This window comes from Colobus angolensis, unplaced genomic scaffold, assembly GCF_000951035.1.
Source record: "Colobus angolensis palliatus isolate OR3802 unplaced genomic scaffold, Cang.pa_1.0 Scaffold332, whole genome shotgun sequence".
Taxonomy (NCBI): Eukaryota; Metazoa; Chordata; class Mammalia; order Primates; family Cercopithecidae; genus Colobus; species Colobus angolensis.
Genome location: NW_012116622.1, coordinates 2,610,542 through 2,628,504, shown reverse-complemented (window position 1 = coordinate 2,628,504; position 17,963 = coordinate 2,610,542). Strand labels below are relative to the sequence as shown.

Genomic DNA, 17,963 nt, shown 5'->3' with positions numbered 1-17,963 from the left:
ATGGTCTCAATCTCCTGACCTCGTGATCCGCCCGTCTCGGCCTCCCAAAGTGCTGGGATTACAGGCTTTAGCCACTGTGCCCGGCCGCAAAATGTATTTTAACCAGATCAATTCAAAATTTCTATTGTCTTTCCCCTTGATTACATTTTACATCACATTACGTGAAGTGGTTGCAGCCAGTATGGAGATCTGTCTAGAAGAGAATTAAGTTGAGGATACATTTAATTTTCATTTAGTGGGATTATTTATATGACTCATCTTCAATTCCGTATATATGTATATATATACAGTATATATATATACTGTTGTTAGCCATTCCAATGTAGAAATGGATTCCAAAAACACTCCCACTATCCATTGCACTGAAACACCCAGCATTTTAACATGGAAGTAAGACCAAAACTGGTATCACCATATGAATATAACCTGAGGTGGGTGGCACTAGAATTACGGCAGTGGTGGAGGAGAAATTAGGCTAAAATGAACAGAGCCAGAAGCTATTCTGTGGAAAACTACCAAATGATTAGACATGTAAACTTGTCACTAGAAGACGTGGTTCTTGCCTACAGAGTCAAAATGAAAGTTCTCTCCTGGATGATGTGGCATACAAGTTAAAAATGCACTGTAAAGTTTTTCTTTTGTTGACAAAACTCACAGACACAGAAATTACTAGTTTTTGTTGCTGTTGTTGTTTTTTATGGAACACAGACTTGTAGCAGTATTATTAATAGCAAGAGTATCTGTAACAGTTTGTATGAAAAAGAAACTTGATAGAGGTTTTTTCAAGTTTGACACAACGTTAAAAATTGACATGTCATTAAAAATAACAAGTTGTGACTTTGGAGAAATGGTTCTAAACTCTCAATAATAAAAAACACAAATTTCAGTCAAACACACTGGCGAAAAAATTAAATAATCTTTCTTATTTTCTATGGCAATGATTACAAAATTGTTATCCTAGGGAAAGGCAATCAAGCAAAATTTCAACCCAAAAGTGTAAGAAAAAAAGCATTAGAGATGTTTTTCAGGCATTTAAAAACATACTGTTACTCTTCTGAGTTTTGTGATATCTGTCATATTCGTTGACTTTCAAACTTTTAAGTTGCTGTGATTGTTTTTCTTGTTCTAAACAAACACAGTTTTGTTCTTATGACTTATTCTTTTTCTCAAAGCAGGCATTTGAAATAGCATGAGCTTCAAGCCCCACAAAACTGGGATTCATTTCTGGGATTAGGCATTCCTCGACAAGTAACCCTTGCTTATATAGCATTATCAACTCACTTCGGTGCTCTAGTTATCCTTCATACTGTTGTGTCTCCAATTGGAATTTGTAAAACTCATTCCACAATGCCGAAGGATGAGCCTAAGGCCACAGGGAACATGATGAATGATCAGTAGAAGACACTCATTTATGTTGTATCACATGATATACAATTAGATTACATGCTTTTCTGTCTCTACTATAAGTTTTTTTAATTTTTTTATTTTTATTTATTTTTATTTTTGAGGCAAGGCCTTACTCTGTCATCCATGCTGGACTGTAGTGGCATGATCACAGCTCACTGCTGCCTCAATTTTCCAGGCTTAAGTGAACTTTCCATGTTAGCCCTCCCCTGCCCCACTAGCTGGGACTATAGGTGAGTGTGCCACCATGCCCACCTTATTTATTTATATATTTAATTTCAGAGAGAGGGTCTCACTATATTGCCCAGGTTGATCTTGAATGCCTGGGCTCAAGCAATCTTCCTGCTTTGGCCTCCCAAAGTGCTGGAATTACAGCTGTGCACCACCATGCCCGGCCTCTGCTACCAGTTCTTCATTTAATCATCTGTACCAGTTGGCACCACATGCCCAGACAACCACCATGGCTGCCTACAAGCTGGTGCTGATCCACCACAGAGAGAGCATGTGGAACCTGGAGAACTGCTTCAGTGGCTGGTACAATGCCAACCTGAGCCTGGCAGGCCACAAGGAAGCAAAGTACTCTAGGCAGGCACTGGAAGATGCTGGCTCTGAATTTGATATCTGCTTCTCCTCAGTGCAGAAGAGAGTGATCTTGACCATCCGGACAGTGCTAGATGCCACTGATCAGATGTGGCTGCCAGTAATGAGGACTTGACACCTCAATAAGGGCACTATGGGTGTCTGACTGCAGTCAATAAAGCAGAAACTGCTGCAAAGCATGGTGAGGCCCAGGTAAAGATCTGGAGGTGTTCCTGTGATGTCCCACCACCTCTGATGAAGCCCAACCATCCTTTCTACAGCAAAATCAGTAAGGATCACAGGTATGCAGACCTCACTGAAGATCAGCTACCCTCCTGTGAGAGTCTGAATGATGCCACCACCAGAGCTCTGCTCTTTTGGAATGAAGAAATAGCTCCTCAGATCAAGGAGGGGAAATGGGTACTGATTGAAGCCCATGGAAACAGCCTCCGAACCATTTTCAAGCATCTGGAAGGTCTCTGAAGAGGCTATCATGGAGCTGAACCTGTCAACTGGTTATCCCCATTATCTATGAATTGGACAAGGACTTGAAGCCCATCAGGTGCATGCAGTTCTTGGGGGATGAAGAGACCATGGGTAAAGCCATGGAAACTGTGGCTGCCGAGGGCAAGGCCAAGAAGTGAGGGCTGGCGGGCAGGCTACTGTCCCCAGAAGCACCCTCCCTGTCTGTCACATCCCCGTGCACCTCCCTCCTGCACATGTCACACTGAGCACATCTGTAGGCATCTTAAATTGTAACTGCAGATGGGGACCAGTGGCTCTCATTTACATTTTAGCCATTTTGTCTCCTGTAGCCACTCCCTTTATGACCTAGTCAGAATAACACTTCTAGGGCATGGGTTCTCAGTCCAAACTGAGGAAAAGTTCTCCTTTTCCAAGAGACTTGAGAGGTAGTGACTTGGGTTTTTGCCAGTGCTTTGTTTACTAAGGACTTGTGGGGAGGAACCATTCTAAGTCATGGCCAATGAGGAGAAGAAAGAGCTGATCTATTCCTGGAGCCAGTCCTGTGCTCTTCAGAGTCAGGCCATTGCCTAGGGGCTCTAGTCACTCAGTGGAAGATGAATGCAACCTGTATGACGATGTGACAAACAACTCTTTCCTCCCTTACCCCAGAGAAGCTGGCTCTAGCAGGTTGAGATCAATCCTGACTTTAGTGTATGTGTTACCTTTACTTTTATAAAAGTATAGTGTATATAAATAACCCAAAACAATAACCTTTCTGGGGTTTCTTGTGGCAGTTGAAATAGTCCCACATGTGGTCATCAGAAAGTAAACCATTCCTCACACCAATATAGGATAAGCTCCTTGACCTATGCGGGGTAGGAGTGCCTCCTGCTGTTTATTTTAGAATCTCTCCCCCACCTTGTTTCATGGCTGTGAAATGCCTCTTGGTCCTAAGTATGTCTTTCACTGACTGATTTCTGAATCATATTCTAGTTGCTTGGCCCTGCTACATAGGCCCAGTGTTCATTTGAGCACAACTGTGCTAAGCCCTTTTTCCAGATCAGCATAATAAAGGAATGATGTACAATTTAAAACATCATCTTTACATCCTCTTCAGTTCAAAGCTCTATAACAACAGAGAGCAGGTGCATGATAAATGTGGAAATGAGAGAAGGAAGAAGTAGAGGTCAAGAAAAAGGAAAAAGGAAGGGGAAAAGGAAGAGAGGCAGGCTTTTAAGGAAGCAAATGGAAGAAAAAAATCACAAAAATGATTAAACTCTGTTTTACACATCTTGAAGGTAACTACAAAGTCTCTGTTTTTTTCTGTTTTGTTTTGTTTTGTTTTGTTTTCTTGTTTTTTTTTTTTTACCATTTGCCGTATCTTTTAGGGTATGTGTACCTCAAACTTTTATCCTAATTCATTTGTTTATTTGTTTGTTTTTGATACAGGGTCTCACTCTGTCACCCAAGCTGGAGTGCAATGGCACAGACATGGCTCACAGCACCCTCAACCTCCTAAGCACAAGTGATCCTCCCACCTCAGCCTCCCATGTAGCTGGGACCACAGGTGCACGCCACCATGCCCAGCTAAATTTTTTATTTTTTATTTCATTTTTGGTACAGATGAGATCTTACTTTGTTGCCTAGGCTAGTCATGAACTCCTGGGCTCAAGTGATCCTCCTGCCTTGGCCTCCCAAACAGCTAGGATTACAAGCATGAGCCGCTGTGCTTGGCCTTTTATTTTAATTCTTTCAACTTTTATTCACTTTCAGTTCAAGACATTTCATATTCGATCTGTTATTTTACTCAGTATTATTCTCACCAGCATACTGCTTTTTAAAACCAACTAGAATATTAACTATGTTATGCAAATGAAAATCTGTGAATTTAATCACAAAGAGTGGCCCAGAGGAGCTGCTATGTCCTACAACATCCAATGGGAAAATTTCGAGAGTCCTATTATATTCAATAACTCGTATACCAATGCCCAGAATTTAATATAAATTGAACTGAATCCTACACACAACTCTTTGTAGATTCTGTCGATAAGACATGCTTTCATAAAAACTGGCAAGTGACAAATACAGACTACAGCCCATTTTAATTTTCATTTCATTTTCTTTTCAATGAAACATTGTGAATGTAGTGGCATCACATAAATATTTATCAAACTCTATAATTCTTCCAACTGTAATGATAAATAAAAGTATCTTCCAATGTGCATACAAAACACTAGCAGAAAACCATTCTTAGAAGACTGAAATGATATGCAAGCTATCTGAAGTCATGAAGGACAATAAATTTATCCCACTGCCTTCTGGAGAGCCACAAATACATGAAACAATAATCTGGTAGTTTTGGTAATCTGTGCTTACTAGGATTCCGAAATAACACACCATCACTTGGCACTGGGGAAATGAGGACCCTGACCTGATGGGCTGGTAAGCCATTGAAAACGTCTATTATTAAATATAAAAGGAAGACTGCATACAGAGAAAAGACAACCTAGGTTTCCAGGTTGTAGGTTTGCCAACCTGTTTGGATTACCTCTTTATGACTGTCATTATTTTTATCATTTACTAGTTATACAGAGACAGCAGTTCAAGCCTGATACACAATGCAGACATAATTACAGATTTGAACCGACAGTACTGTATTAAAACCTAAATTGCCTCAGCCCACAGTTAACAAAAGGTCAAGAAGAAGGCACCTGCTGAAAAGAGTAATAAAAACATGCCGTTTATGATTTTCCAGAAGCTTCTAATCCTTTCTCCCACCTGGCTTACATGACAACTACGAAGTTCATCAGAATGTTGTAGAGTATTCAGGACTCCTCAGGGAAACATTATTTTTTTCTCTCAAATAATTATGGCCAAAAATTCTAGAGCCAAGAAAAGTTTCTGCTGTCACTTGATCATAACTTCATTCCTCTCCCTTGCCTGCTTGGGTCTCAAGGGGAAAATTTAAGGGCAAGCCTGGGCCAAAATGCAACAAGCCTCTTTTGATTTAGATGGACAAGAGTAAAAATATCATCTCAAAAAAAGAATGAGGACAGGGGATGCCATTTAGTGTGGATTTGTCATGAATTAAACCAAAGTCACCAAATAACATCTGTCTTACTCCTCAACTTGTCAAAGAGGAGTTGCCAGGCAAGTTTGGGGAAAAGAAGTTGGAAAGATTAACAACCAGCTATAAGACAGAATATGATTTCTGGTGCTTCTGAATATGAGACAAAAGAAGTTTATATTATATTACATTATGCAAGAGATATGCTACTATAGGAATTAATCACTCTTTTAAATATCTCGGCTGAAGCTAATGGTTTCTTCAATGACAAAGAGCTCCTCATTTTTCAAACAATACAGCTCTTCCATTTCTTGGTTTTCACTCACCCACTCTTGACTATGATGATTAGAGGCTTTGGACAAAGAATATTAGACTCAGCACTGGCAGCTAGTGAACAGTTCTTCAATTGAACTAAATAAATAAAAGCTACTCAATTGTTTGCCTTTATTCTTTCCTTGGCCACCAGCTGAAATAAATCCTTTTCCCTGTAGAAGATCAAAGTACAGCATCACAATGTTTGAGAGCTTGAAAGATCCTGGTACCCTACCATCCGGCCAAACCCCTCTTTTTTCTGTCTGGTGACACAAGTTCCTTAGCAAAACAAAACTTGTCCTTTCATGATAGAAAAGATGTGGAGAGCATAAGTTAGATGGGAAGATATAGTCCTCTGGTTTCACTTTCTTACCTTGCAAAATGAAAGCATTGGATAATTATTCTCTCTCTACTGTTGGTACTGAAATGTACCAACACATCAAAGCAGTATTACAGAAACTGTAGTAGAAATTGCTAGAAAATGTCGGTATGCAAAATATTTTAAAACTTAAAATCTGTTTTAGAAATATTTAAATAAGAAAAATATTTTATCAGTCAAGGTCCTAGTGGAAAACAGATGGCACACTCAAACTGGATAATGAGGAACATTTAATAAATAGATTATTTACAAAGGAGTGGGCAGAGTTTAAAGAAGTAAAACAAAAGAAAACAAAAATAGTGTGGTAATCTAGGGCTAGTAACAGCAAGGAACTGTTACCACCCATCCGTGGAGGAATGCATCCAGCCCACAGTAACCAGTGTAGAAAGAGTCAAAGGGATGAATATCCTGACCTGGCTCCCCTTCTTTCTTAGGTTCCCATTGGTGGAACAAAGAGATGTCAGACAGCAAAAGAACCCACTGGCCAAAAAGCCTCTGGGCACAGAGCGGAAAGAAGAGTCAGAATGGATCAGAGAGTTGAATGGGAGAGAGTTCGCCCAACTCCGAACACAATTATAAAGTTATTATTTATTTATTTATTTATTATTGGAATAATCTGTTCACAATATATAGTAATTAGCTTGATGGTAATTAATGTGTCTCAAACACCTTTTTGGTTTGTCTATTTGAATTCAAAGAGTACATCAGGTCTCCTAAGCCTCTGCTAGGTCTATCAAAACATTTGGAATAAAGAGCATTCTGTGCTCAGATATGCTGGGGAAATGATTTCAAGAGCCTCAATGCAAAGAAAGGTAAATGTAAATGCATAGGCACGGGGCCTGTGAGTCTTTCCTCATAACAGCAGATATAAAAAAATAAGAAAATAACTGTCCATACCTCCTGGGATGACTGAATGAGACCATCTGTTTAAAGCAGTGTGCACAGAACTTGGCACACAAACAGATGGTGCTCAGTAGATGTTAAGCACTGCTGCCACTGTTACCAGCATCATCTCTTGCATCTGCATTGTGACCTGTCAGATACCCATTTCTTACACCCGTGCCTCTTTGTGTCACTAGCGCCTGGCGCAGTGCCTTACACATAGGTAGTGCTCAATTAAAGTAAACTTACGAAGACGATTGTGAGAGTTGTCATGCGCTATGTGATGCTATTCTATTGTTCAGTAACTATTCACTCCTCTCTCCCTCTCCCCTATTGGAGGAGTGTCATAGTCAGTTTAAGTTGCTATAAAAAAATACCTTATAACCTTACACTGTTGGTAATTTGTAAGCAACAGAAATATATTGCTCACAGTTTTAGAAGCTGGGAAGTCCAGTATCAGGGTGCCAGCAGTGTTTGGAGAGGGCTTGCTCCTCACAGATGCTGCCTGCTAGGTGTCCTCATATAGCAGAAGAGCAGGGGAGCTAGCTGGAGCCTCTTTTATCAGGACATTAATCCCATTCATGAGGGTGGAATCTTCGTGATTCAATCCCTTCCCAAAAGCCTCACGTCTTAACACTATACATTTGTTATTAGGTTCTAACATGAGCTATGGGGGGTGGGGGAGGGGGTGCACAAACATTTAGGACATAACAAGGAATATTCTTTTCTGCTCCACAGTGCTGAGCTTGACCCCATGACCTGCTTTGGCCGATGGAGCGTGAGCCAGTTTTGAATAGAGGCTTTAAGAGGCACTGCAAGTTTGCACCAGCCCTCCTGAGCTCCTGCCTCTAACTTTGAGAATATCACATCCCAGATAGTGAGTACTCCTTCAGCCTGGGTCCTGGAATAAGAAGATATGTGGATCAGATCCTAAGTCAATCCAGTCTGCCACAGTGCTGTTTCAGCTGTTCCCTCAGAGTCTGGGGCAAGAAAAAAATATTTCCATAAGCCAGTGCAGTTTCACAATTGTTTGTTATATAGCAATAATCCAGAAAAATCTGACAAATACATATGTGTAACAAGGTTACGATGGCATGCTGGACTGAAGAAGAGGGACAATAACATGAGATTTTGAGTCCATTACACTAGAGTTCAAATCTTAGCTCTGAACAGCTACCAGATGTGTGACCCCATCTGGGCAAGCCTCAGTGATCCCTACCTTGTTGCATTACTGTGACAATTAGCAATAGTACCTAAAATGTACCTTGCACAGTGCCTGTCACATGATAGGTACTTGATAACTGGAAGAAATACTCCAATTAGTAATAAAGGATGGCAAAATACCTTCCCAATTATCCATGATTAAAGTGCCAATTGGAAATTGTTCATCTCAATTAAATATTTCTTTAATTAAACAGATAAATAGAAAGGGTGAAACCATTGCTCAAGTTTGTAGCTTCCAAAATACTTATAGAAAATTGCATTTTCAGACATATACTGTGCTCTTTCTAAAATGGTGTAAAACCTCTGAGTAGTCAAGAATATGAATCCCTGTTGTGTCAAAGAATAAGAATGCATTCTTTATGAAGAAAAAATAAATGATTAAATTGCATCTTCCAGACTAGTGATTTAAATCGTGATCAAATCCACTATAGTTTGGGAGGCCCCCATTTAATCCATTTACTGTGAACATTATTAAACATTTATTAAATGCTTGTGCATAGCAAAGAATTTCAAAGGTATGGTTTGGTTCGCAGAGCTCCAAGAAAGTCAAGAACATAAAACTACTAAATGTATCAACTAATCCCAGCATACACACTTTCACAAAACGTTAAGCACTACAATTACTGAAGCATAGAAATAGATTTTTATCCATTGGGAAAGCATTCAGAAAAATATCACCACTAATAAATAATAAAAGATTTATTTGAATTGTAAAATTTGACTAGAAAAGAAATTTATTTAAGACATGAGCTCAAGTCTCTGCCTTTCAAAAAACTAAGAAAAAATAATTTACAGAAAAGATACATATAATCTGGTAGCCACTGTCTGAGTAGCTCAAGTAAATTTAGGGTAGTGCTTGCAAACCACATGAGGAGGAAATGCTTAAAAAGCTTAAATGAAGATTCCTGGGCTCCCACTCCAGACATATTGAATGACAATCATTGGGAATTTGGCCTGTGAATCTGCATTTGTTAACAAACCCTCCAGGTGACTCATGTGTACTCTGAGAGCTGCTAACCAATGCAAACACTTGGGTAATCTTTGGCAGCTGACTTAAAGGTTTTAAAAGTCTCAAATCCAAGCAAGTCTAGGCCATTCTATGCCCACAGGTTAAATAAAGACAAGGAAGTCTAGACCTGAGAGTTAGTAATCGCTACAGCGCTAAACAGCTTTTCATTCTGCCAGCAACTCAAACCATATTTTTTTTTTAGCACTTGGAAGCAAAAAACTGATGGATCATTCAACAGTAGTATAAACTCAACAGCACCAAGGTGATGGCTTCTCTTATTGGGCATACAATTGCCAAACTTCTCTTTAGCCCTAGCATCACCTGGAAACAAGTCCAGGTGGTCATTCCTCATCAGCTCCTTGGGCTTAGATTCTAAAATCTACAAGTGCTGAGAGGAGAGAAAGAAAGATGGTTAAGATTCTATGGACACTCTAATCTTCATGAGAAAACTCAACAAACCCAAACCTTTTTTCCCGTAATACAGAGAAAAAACCCAGTTGTGTTTTCTAAGAGAAGGGAACAGAATGAAATAACAAAGGAGGAAAGACATTGTTACTATAATTTTAAAACTATGAAAAAATCAGAAACATGTAAGAATTGAAAGGAAAGGGCACTGGATTAGGACTGAGGAGATGTGGGTTCAAGATGCAGCTTATATCCTCTAAAACCTGTGTGACCTTATAAACTCACTTAGCTACTCTTTAACTCAAAGGAGTTAATGTTTACAGGAAAGAAGTTTTTAAGTCACAAAGCAATGTGAAAATATAAGTGGCATTAGTATAGTTGATGACAAAATTTTTTAGTTTTATTTTTAATTGTTATTTTTTTTTAAGACAGGGTGTCACTCTGACACCCAGGCTGGAGTGCAGTGGTGCGGTCACTGCTCACTGCAGCTTCGTCCTCCTGGACTCAAGTGATCCTTCTGCCTCAGCTTCCTGAGTCACTGGGACTACAGGCATGCACCACCACACCCAGCTAATTTTTTGTATTTTTTTGTAGAGATGGAATTCCACTATGTTGACCAGGCTAGTCTGGGACTCCTGAGCTCAAGAGATCCACCTGCCTTGGCCTCCCAAAGTGCTAGAATTATAGGCATAGGTTACCATGACTGGCCAATTAAAGCTTTTTTAAATATATATATATAATTCAGAATATAATGGAGCAAACTCAAATACATATCTTTTCTAAATAACACCCAAGGTAGAAACATTGTAGCAAGTTACCTGTGGGAAAATCTAGGCCACTAATACCAAATTGTTCCTACTTTTCACTGTATCAGGTAAACCAAAATGCAAGTTCTTGATTAAAGAAAAAAACAACTCGGTATGACTTGATGTAGTCATCTATATAGCAGTGGTGAATGATTCAGTTCGAACTTTTCCTATGACCTACCTACCCACATTTACCTGAGTCTCAAAGCTAAGTTCATCACTAGAGAGCCATAAAAACAATGGGACTATAAAGAAATCAGGAAGGTTAATCAATGACCAGCATCATTAGTCAATAAGTCCAGGGTTGCAAGGATTTTGAAACCTGTCTAATACTTTATTGCCTTACAGATTTTAGCTCAACACCAAATTTCAGTGTAGTTGGGAACATGCAAGGAAATTCCAACTTATCTTGAGATGGGTGAGAGCAAGGTACACTGCAGTTACACGAAGCTAAGTTTGAAAGTAGGCTCCATATTCTATGTCTTCTCTGAACCTCAGTTCATGAGTTGGTAATTATCAGTCCCACCTCATGGTGCTGTTGGAAGAATTAAATAAGACCTGTCTATAAAACCCTCTGTACAGTGTCTGGCACACTGTAAGTACTCAATGAACTCATTATTATTAGTAGTAAAGTATTAGTACAGAGTAGGCACTCGGTAAAGGCTAGTTCCTTTCTTTTAACATTTTGTACTTAAAAGGCAGAAATATATTCCAACCAAATTTTAAGTGATACATGATAACATATAGTATGTGGCAAAGTCAGGGTGAAATTTCCTAACATTGACTTTTTAATCTACTATAGCTATGAAGACCAATTTTACAATTTACACTGGCCATAATTAGAGCCTATGTATACAAAAGCTATAGTTTAAACTTGAGATGGTACATACAGCTTTCTTGCTACCTAATATTTAATATAGTCTCTTAAATCATTTTTCTAGTATTGTGGATATACAGTTAGTATGTCTATAGGGATACTTTCCTACCACCTGTTCTAATCATCATCACTGGGACTGTTACGAACAGAATGTACATATATGTCCCCTACAAATTCATACTCAGAAGCCCTAAACTCCTATGTAATGCTATATAGAGACAGAGCCTTTGGGAGGAAGTTAAGTTTTGATGAGGTCATGAGGGTACAGCCTTAATGATGGCATTAGTGCCCTTATGGGAAGAAAAAGACCAAAGCCTGCTCTCTCTCTGCCATGTGGGGACATGGCAAGAAGTTGATAGTTGGCAAGCCCAGAAGAAGGTCTTCATCTTGACTGTGCTGGTACCCTGATCTTGGACTTCCAGCTTCCTGAACTATGAGAAATAAATGTCTGTTGTTTAAATCACCCAGTCTGTGGTATTTTGCTGTAGCAGCTTGAGCTGACTAAGGGAGCAAAAGCACTCTATGAATATTGTGGATAAGTATCTAATGTATGTAAATGAGCTGTGAAAATGGTAAGGTGCTAATATTACCATTTAAACAAGACTAAGGAAGACACAGGCCCTCACTTGAGATATCTACAATCTAAAGTCTAGAGAAATGCACAGTGCTAACAAAGGAACAGAAACACACACATACACAGAGACATGCATGTGTCCAGGCACATGAACATTTTAAAGACAAATAGCGACAATAACCAGTATTTCTAAAAACCTGTATCTTTATCTATGAATGAATAATTTAAAAAGTAAGTCAGAAGCAATAAAAATACTGGGACAATTTTGCCCCACACTTTTAAATGTTTTGTAAAAAATCCCCTTACAAATAAATTCTTAAAATCAATTTTTATAAATAAAATTCATAGCAAGAGTCATTTATTCCATTAAGAAAGCATTTATAGAAGCACACCTCCTTATATTAATGGAGCTACAGAGTGCAAATGCCCATCGTTCAAGGACCAGATGAACCCATGAAAGATAAAAGACCAAGCAACTAATGCAGTATCACTTCTACAAAGCCTTACTGTAAAGGGAAAGATTCTTATATAAGATCCATTTGAAAATCCATTTCACACTTCTAATTTAAAGCCAATTCAAATGTAATTTACTTTATCAGATTCCTTCATTTAGAGAGGCTCAGGAGTACAATCAACAGAAGTGACAATTACTTAGCCTTATCAAAAGATGACCTGGTAGCAGTAGTGCTGAGCAAGAAAAAACAAAACAAAACAAACCAGGACCCCCACTGGAAACCACGGCTGTTAGTGTCTAAACAGATCTTCTAACAAACCAGAACGTTCTAAGAAAAAGCATCTACGTGCGTCGTCTCTGCACCAAATGCAACCTCATTTGTCATTCTATTTTAGTGGCCTAACATTCCTTTACTTTTCCAATGTTGACCATTTAAAAGAGTTGAAACAACACTCTTGGCACAAAATATTACACTTACCACTCTCGTCATCTATACTGAACCTTCCAAGACCACTGCCATCCCTGATGGAGTACTGGATCTCTCCATCCCTTCCGGAGTCTTCATCTCGAGCAGTCACCTGCAGCACGCTTGTTCCGATGCGTGAGTTTTCTTTTACAGATCCAACAACAGCAAAGTCTGGGAAATAGGGAGTGTGGAGGTTTTCATTGACATCCACCACTTCCACCTCAACAAAGGAAACAGATGACAGAGAGACAGGCCTCCCTTTGTCTTTGGCCCGCACAGTAAGGTTATAGAATTGCTGTTTCTCATAATCAAGCTCTTTGCTCAAGCGGATGGCCCCACTTGCTTTATCTATTTCAAATCTCCCATTATAGTCATTGACCAAGGAATAGCGTACTTGACCCCCCAATCCAAGATCTGGATCATGGGTCTCAAGCCAAGCAATGACAGTGCCAACAGGGAGATCTTCAAGAACCTTCACACTATAGCTACTGGGAATGAAAGCCGGGGAGCAGTCATTGACATCATCTAAAAAAACTTTAAGAGTGACAACTGAAAACAGTTGCTGACCACTTTCTGCCTTGTCCCTGGCTTCTATTTTCAAAGAATAATTGGCCTTGGATTCCCGGTCCAACTGGTCGGCTACATAAATGATTCCAGTTGAGCTATTGATGGCAAACTGCTGTGTATCTGTCAAGACTGAGTAAGTAACTTCACCATTAGAACCTAAGTCTTTGTCTCTGGCTTCCACTTGAATGATTTCAGTACCAATGCCTGAACTTTCAAGAATGTTAACTGAGTAACTGTCTTGAATAAAAACTGGGCTATTGTCATTAGCATCCTCCACATTGATGGTCAGCAGTCTCCATGACGATTTCTGTGGATTACCTAAGTCATAGATGGTGATATTAAGGAGATAGAGGTCTGTGTGTTCTCGATCCATAGGCATAAGGACTTTCAGCTGCCCAGTTTCCATATCAATATTAAAGCAACTATCCGTATTTCCATCTGATATTGTAAATAGCACTTTTCCATTGAAGCCAGAGTCGGCATCATAGGCTTTAATCTTCAGAATGTTAGCACCAACTGGCAGATCCTCCTTTACAGCTACATCAGAAGGAAAAGACTTGTCAAAATATGGTCCCTGCCTATTAATTGAATAAAAGTCAAGAAATCCATCTTCCAGATTTAGTTTCCCATTTGCTTTTGCCTTAATGAGTAGTTTCTCTGCCAGCTTTTGTGCCACACGAGTTTCTCTGCAGCTGAAGCTCTTTGAAGACACCTTCCCATGTAGGATGGAAATGTTAATAGACATGGGGTCTGCAAGATTCTCTCCATCAGTTGCTGTAATTCTGAGGGCAAAATTGCCATTTTTAATGCCAGAATTTGTCAGTGATTTTTTAAGCTGTAAAACACCAGAGTCTGGGTTTAAATAAAAGAAGCCAAGTTCATTTCCCGAAATTATTTTGTACTTTACAAGTTCAAGTTCATCGATATCGATCGCTGAGACTGCTGTGATGTGTCCACCGACCGGAAAGTCATATGAAATAACTCCTTGGCAAGCCACTTTTTCAAAGAGGGGGCTGTTGTCGTTGACATTTCCTACTCGAATAGTCACATTGACCTCACTTTCATGGCGGTACGGCGAACCCCAGTCAGAGGCTCTAACAATGAATCTGTAAATTTCTGGGGAGGATTCAAAATCCAATTCTTCAGTTGTGCTAATAACACCTGTAAACTGGTTAATGGCAAATGGTAACAAATTCAGGCTAGCGATACTATAGGTGATGTACCCATTTTCTCCTTTATCCTTATCAGAAGCTGAAACTGTTAGAACGCTGGTTCCCACTGGAACACTTTCATTCACATTAGCATCGTAGAGTGGTTGCTGAAATTCTGGGGTGTGGTCGTTCGCATCTTCTATGCTGATGGTGACTTGTGCTTTTAAATCTCCTTCCTTGTTTGTCACTTCCAGTTTATAAACCTCCTTCTTAACAGTATTCAGTGGTTGTGCTGTAACAATCAGACCCGACCGAGGATTAATTTTGAAGTACACTGCATCCTCACCAGGAGATAATTTGTATTCCACATCTATCGGTTCAGGACGTAGCTTTACTATAGCAACCACGACACCAGGAGGGGAAAATTCACTTACGCTCACATCGTACACTTCTTTTTCAAATCTAATGGGGACAGTGTCTCTTGTGGGGTTGCCAATGTGGACTGCCTTTAATGCTGAAAATTTTTGAGGAGATCCCTTGTCTTTTGCTTGAAGAGTGAGATTGTAGCCATAGGGAAAGCTCTCCCAGTCAATCTGCTTCCTCTCCTTAATCTTGTACTCATTCAACCACTTTCCTTCCTTAGCCAGGAAGAACTGATCTAAAGGATCCCCAGCCACGATGGAAACAGATTCAATCTCTCCATTGGCTCCATCATCTAAGTCATCAACTGTCACCACTGCATATGTCGGCTCTTTTTCCAATGAGAAAGGAACATGAGTGACTACCTGGATTGTTGGGGCATGTTCATTTATGCGCTCAATGTGAACATAAAGCTTTGCAGTACTGCTCACACCATTGTTTCCATACAGTTTCATTCCCCGGTCCACAGCCAAAATTTCCAGATCATACCTATTCTTTTCATCATAATTTAATCGGCCACTTAAGGAGATGACACCACTCGTGGGGTGAACTGAAAAGAGATCAACTTTATTTTTAAAGTAGTAGTAGAATTCTCCATTGGAACCAATATCTGCGTCTGTTGCAGTCACCTGGGCGACACTAGTCCTTAGAGGTGTGCTTTCTGCTATGGTAACAGAGTATGTTGTGGGTGAAAACAGAGGTCTCAGATCATTCATATCTAAAACCTGTATATTCACTTTGGTCCATGCTTCCAAATCCTCTCCTCTGACAGAACCTTTTACTATCAATAAATAATTATCCTGGATTTCCCTATTTAATATGGCAGAATTGCCACCTTTAGTTCTTATTCTGAGAAAACAGAAATCTGCAATGATGACTTCCTCTGCTTTGAAAAACCCTTCCTCATCTCCAGACACTATTCTGTATTTGATATCCCAGGACAGATCTATTAAGGTGATGCCCATTCTACTCTGGCTGTTGACGTAGGTCCTTGCTGCTGAGTTCTCATACACAGTAGCATTATAAATGGAATGTGTGAAGTGGAAGCCCAGGGGCCCAGTCCCCGGCAGCCCCTGGGAGACGGTGGCCAAAAGCTTGAAAAGCAGGAGGATGAGGCAACAAGGAGGAGGCCGTGTGCCCACACAGTGTTCCATAATTATATCCATCACATCATACTTCCATCCTGGAGGGGAAGAAAGAGAGAGAGAAAATATAAATTAACCATCCTAGAAGAAGTGGGAGAGTGGGAAATAACTATTAGGAAACCATGCTTTTCAAAACTTTATCATAAAATCTTTTGACTAAAACAGCAATATAAGAAAAAATTAGAAACCTTGCCACTACTAGGTAATGAGGAACCCAAGATTACTAGAATTTAGCCGAATCTTGTAAGAATTTTTTTCAAGTAACACTTTGTTTTAAATAACACTTTTTTACTGCTGACAGGGTTGTTCATTGGTACAAGATGTCTTACACTCTGAAGGTCAATTTAGAGGTATATATTGGAGGTCTTAAGTGCATTTACCTTTGACTTAGAACTGCCTTTGTAGTAATTATCCTACAGAAACATTTAAACAAGTCTCTGTTATAGCACATTTTAAGGTAACAAAAAAAAATGAAGAGATGCTAAATGCCTATCAATAGAGGACTGAATAACTCATGATGTATTCATAAAATAAAATAATATGCAGTCATTAAAAATAGAGACATAAAAGATGTGCATTTTCAGATGCAGTAAGATGTAATGCTAAGGAAAAACAGGTCATCAAACAGTATATATAGCATGAGTTCTATTATTATATAAACATCTATACGTGCAACTGAATCTTTATATTTAAAAAGGATTAACTGTGTTGTGGGATTTGGTGGCATATCTGCATTTTCTAATTTTTCTTCAATGAACATTGTTCATCAGTAGTTATAGAATTAATTTTATAATTATAATCTTTTAAAAATGCTTCAAGGTATTACCATCTTTCATTGTGCTTACTTTTAAACTGATCAAGGCATATACATAATGCAATGCCATGAAAATGAACAAAGTGTCAAGTTACAAAGCAGAGACAATAATCACTAAGGAGTTATACGACTGGAGTGATATCCAAACTATTCAGAACAAGGGAGGTAAGAGTGATTACTTACAAGAAAAACTTACGAAATTACAAGAGGTACTTCCAATTACTTTCATCAATGACTATTAAATTTGGACAGTTTCTACAGTTTCATGACTATGTGGGTTAAAAGATACAAACTGTTTTCTATTTTAGCCTGTAAAATCAATCGAGGAGAGGGGAGAAAGGAGGTATTCAATAAGAAAAAGTTAAGTCTATTCATACCCAAAGGATCAGATTTTTAGAACCCCCGAATACGAATTCTTCTGTTCAGTCTTACACTCTGCAAGCCCTTGATATTCTCCTTTTCTTCCTCTACAGGGAATGTGAAGATGAGAGGAGATGGGAAATGAATTTCTTTGCAGGCATGCAATGATGTAGGCACTGTGTCAGTCATTTTTCCACTTTGTTATATTTAATCTTCACAACAATCCTAAGTAATAGGTACCATTTTACCCAATGACATATTAGAAAACTGAGGGTCAGAGAAGTTAATCTTATTTAGTTGAGACATTTGCCCAAGCAATGTTCCCCAGCCAGCAAGTAGCAAAGCAGGATCTCAGACCTTAATCTTTCCCTAAAATCCATGCTTTTCCCCATCACACAATCACTCTCTCAAAATTACCTGCAAGCAAGAATGAAATAATTAAGGATCCTAGAAGCACATATGACATAATTTAATTCTAATGAAATAGTCAACATGTATCATTGATTTTAAAAAGCACAACCCATCCCTGCCCCCAGCATATCTTTTTGGTTATCTCCTCTCTGTTTTTTGTGTTTTTTTTTGTTTTTTTGTTTTTTTTTTTTT

At 39.0% G+C, this 17,963-nt stretch overlaps 1 protein-coding gene and 1 pseudogene across 2 annotated transcripts in view; one reads left to right on the top strand and one right to left on the bottom strand.

The window, feature by feature from the left end:
- Nucleotides 1-16,219, bottom strand: part of FAT3 (FAT atypical cadherin 3) — a 557,781-nt gene extending 541,562 nt beyond the window's left edge. For both annotated transcript variants that reach the window (XM_011952088.1, XM_011952087.1), the window contains exon 1: nucleotides 12,916-16,219. In XM_011952088.1, coding sequence (XP_011807478.1) covers nucleotides 12,916-16,207 — 3,292 coding nt within the window. In that variant the 5' untranslated portion in view covers nucleotides 16,208-16,219. The remainder of the gene's footprint in view (nucleotides 1-12,915) is intronic.
- Nucleotides 1,865-2,627, top strand: LOC105518927 (annotated as a pseudogene).
- Nucleotides 16,220-17,963: the final 1,744 nt, after the last annotated feature.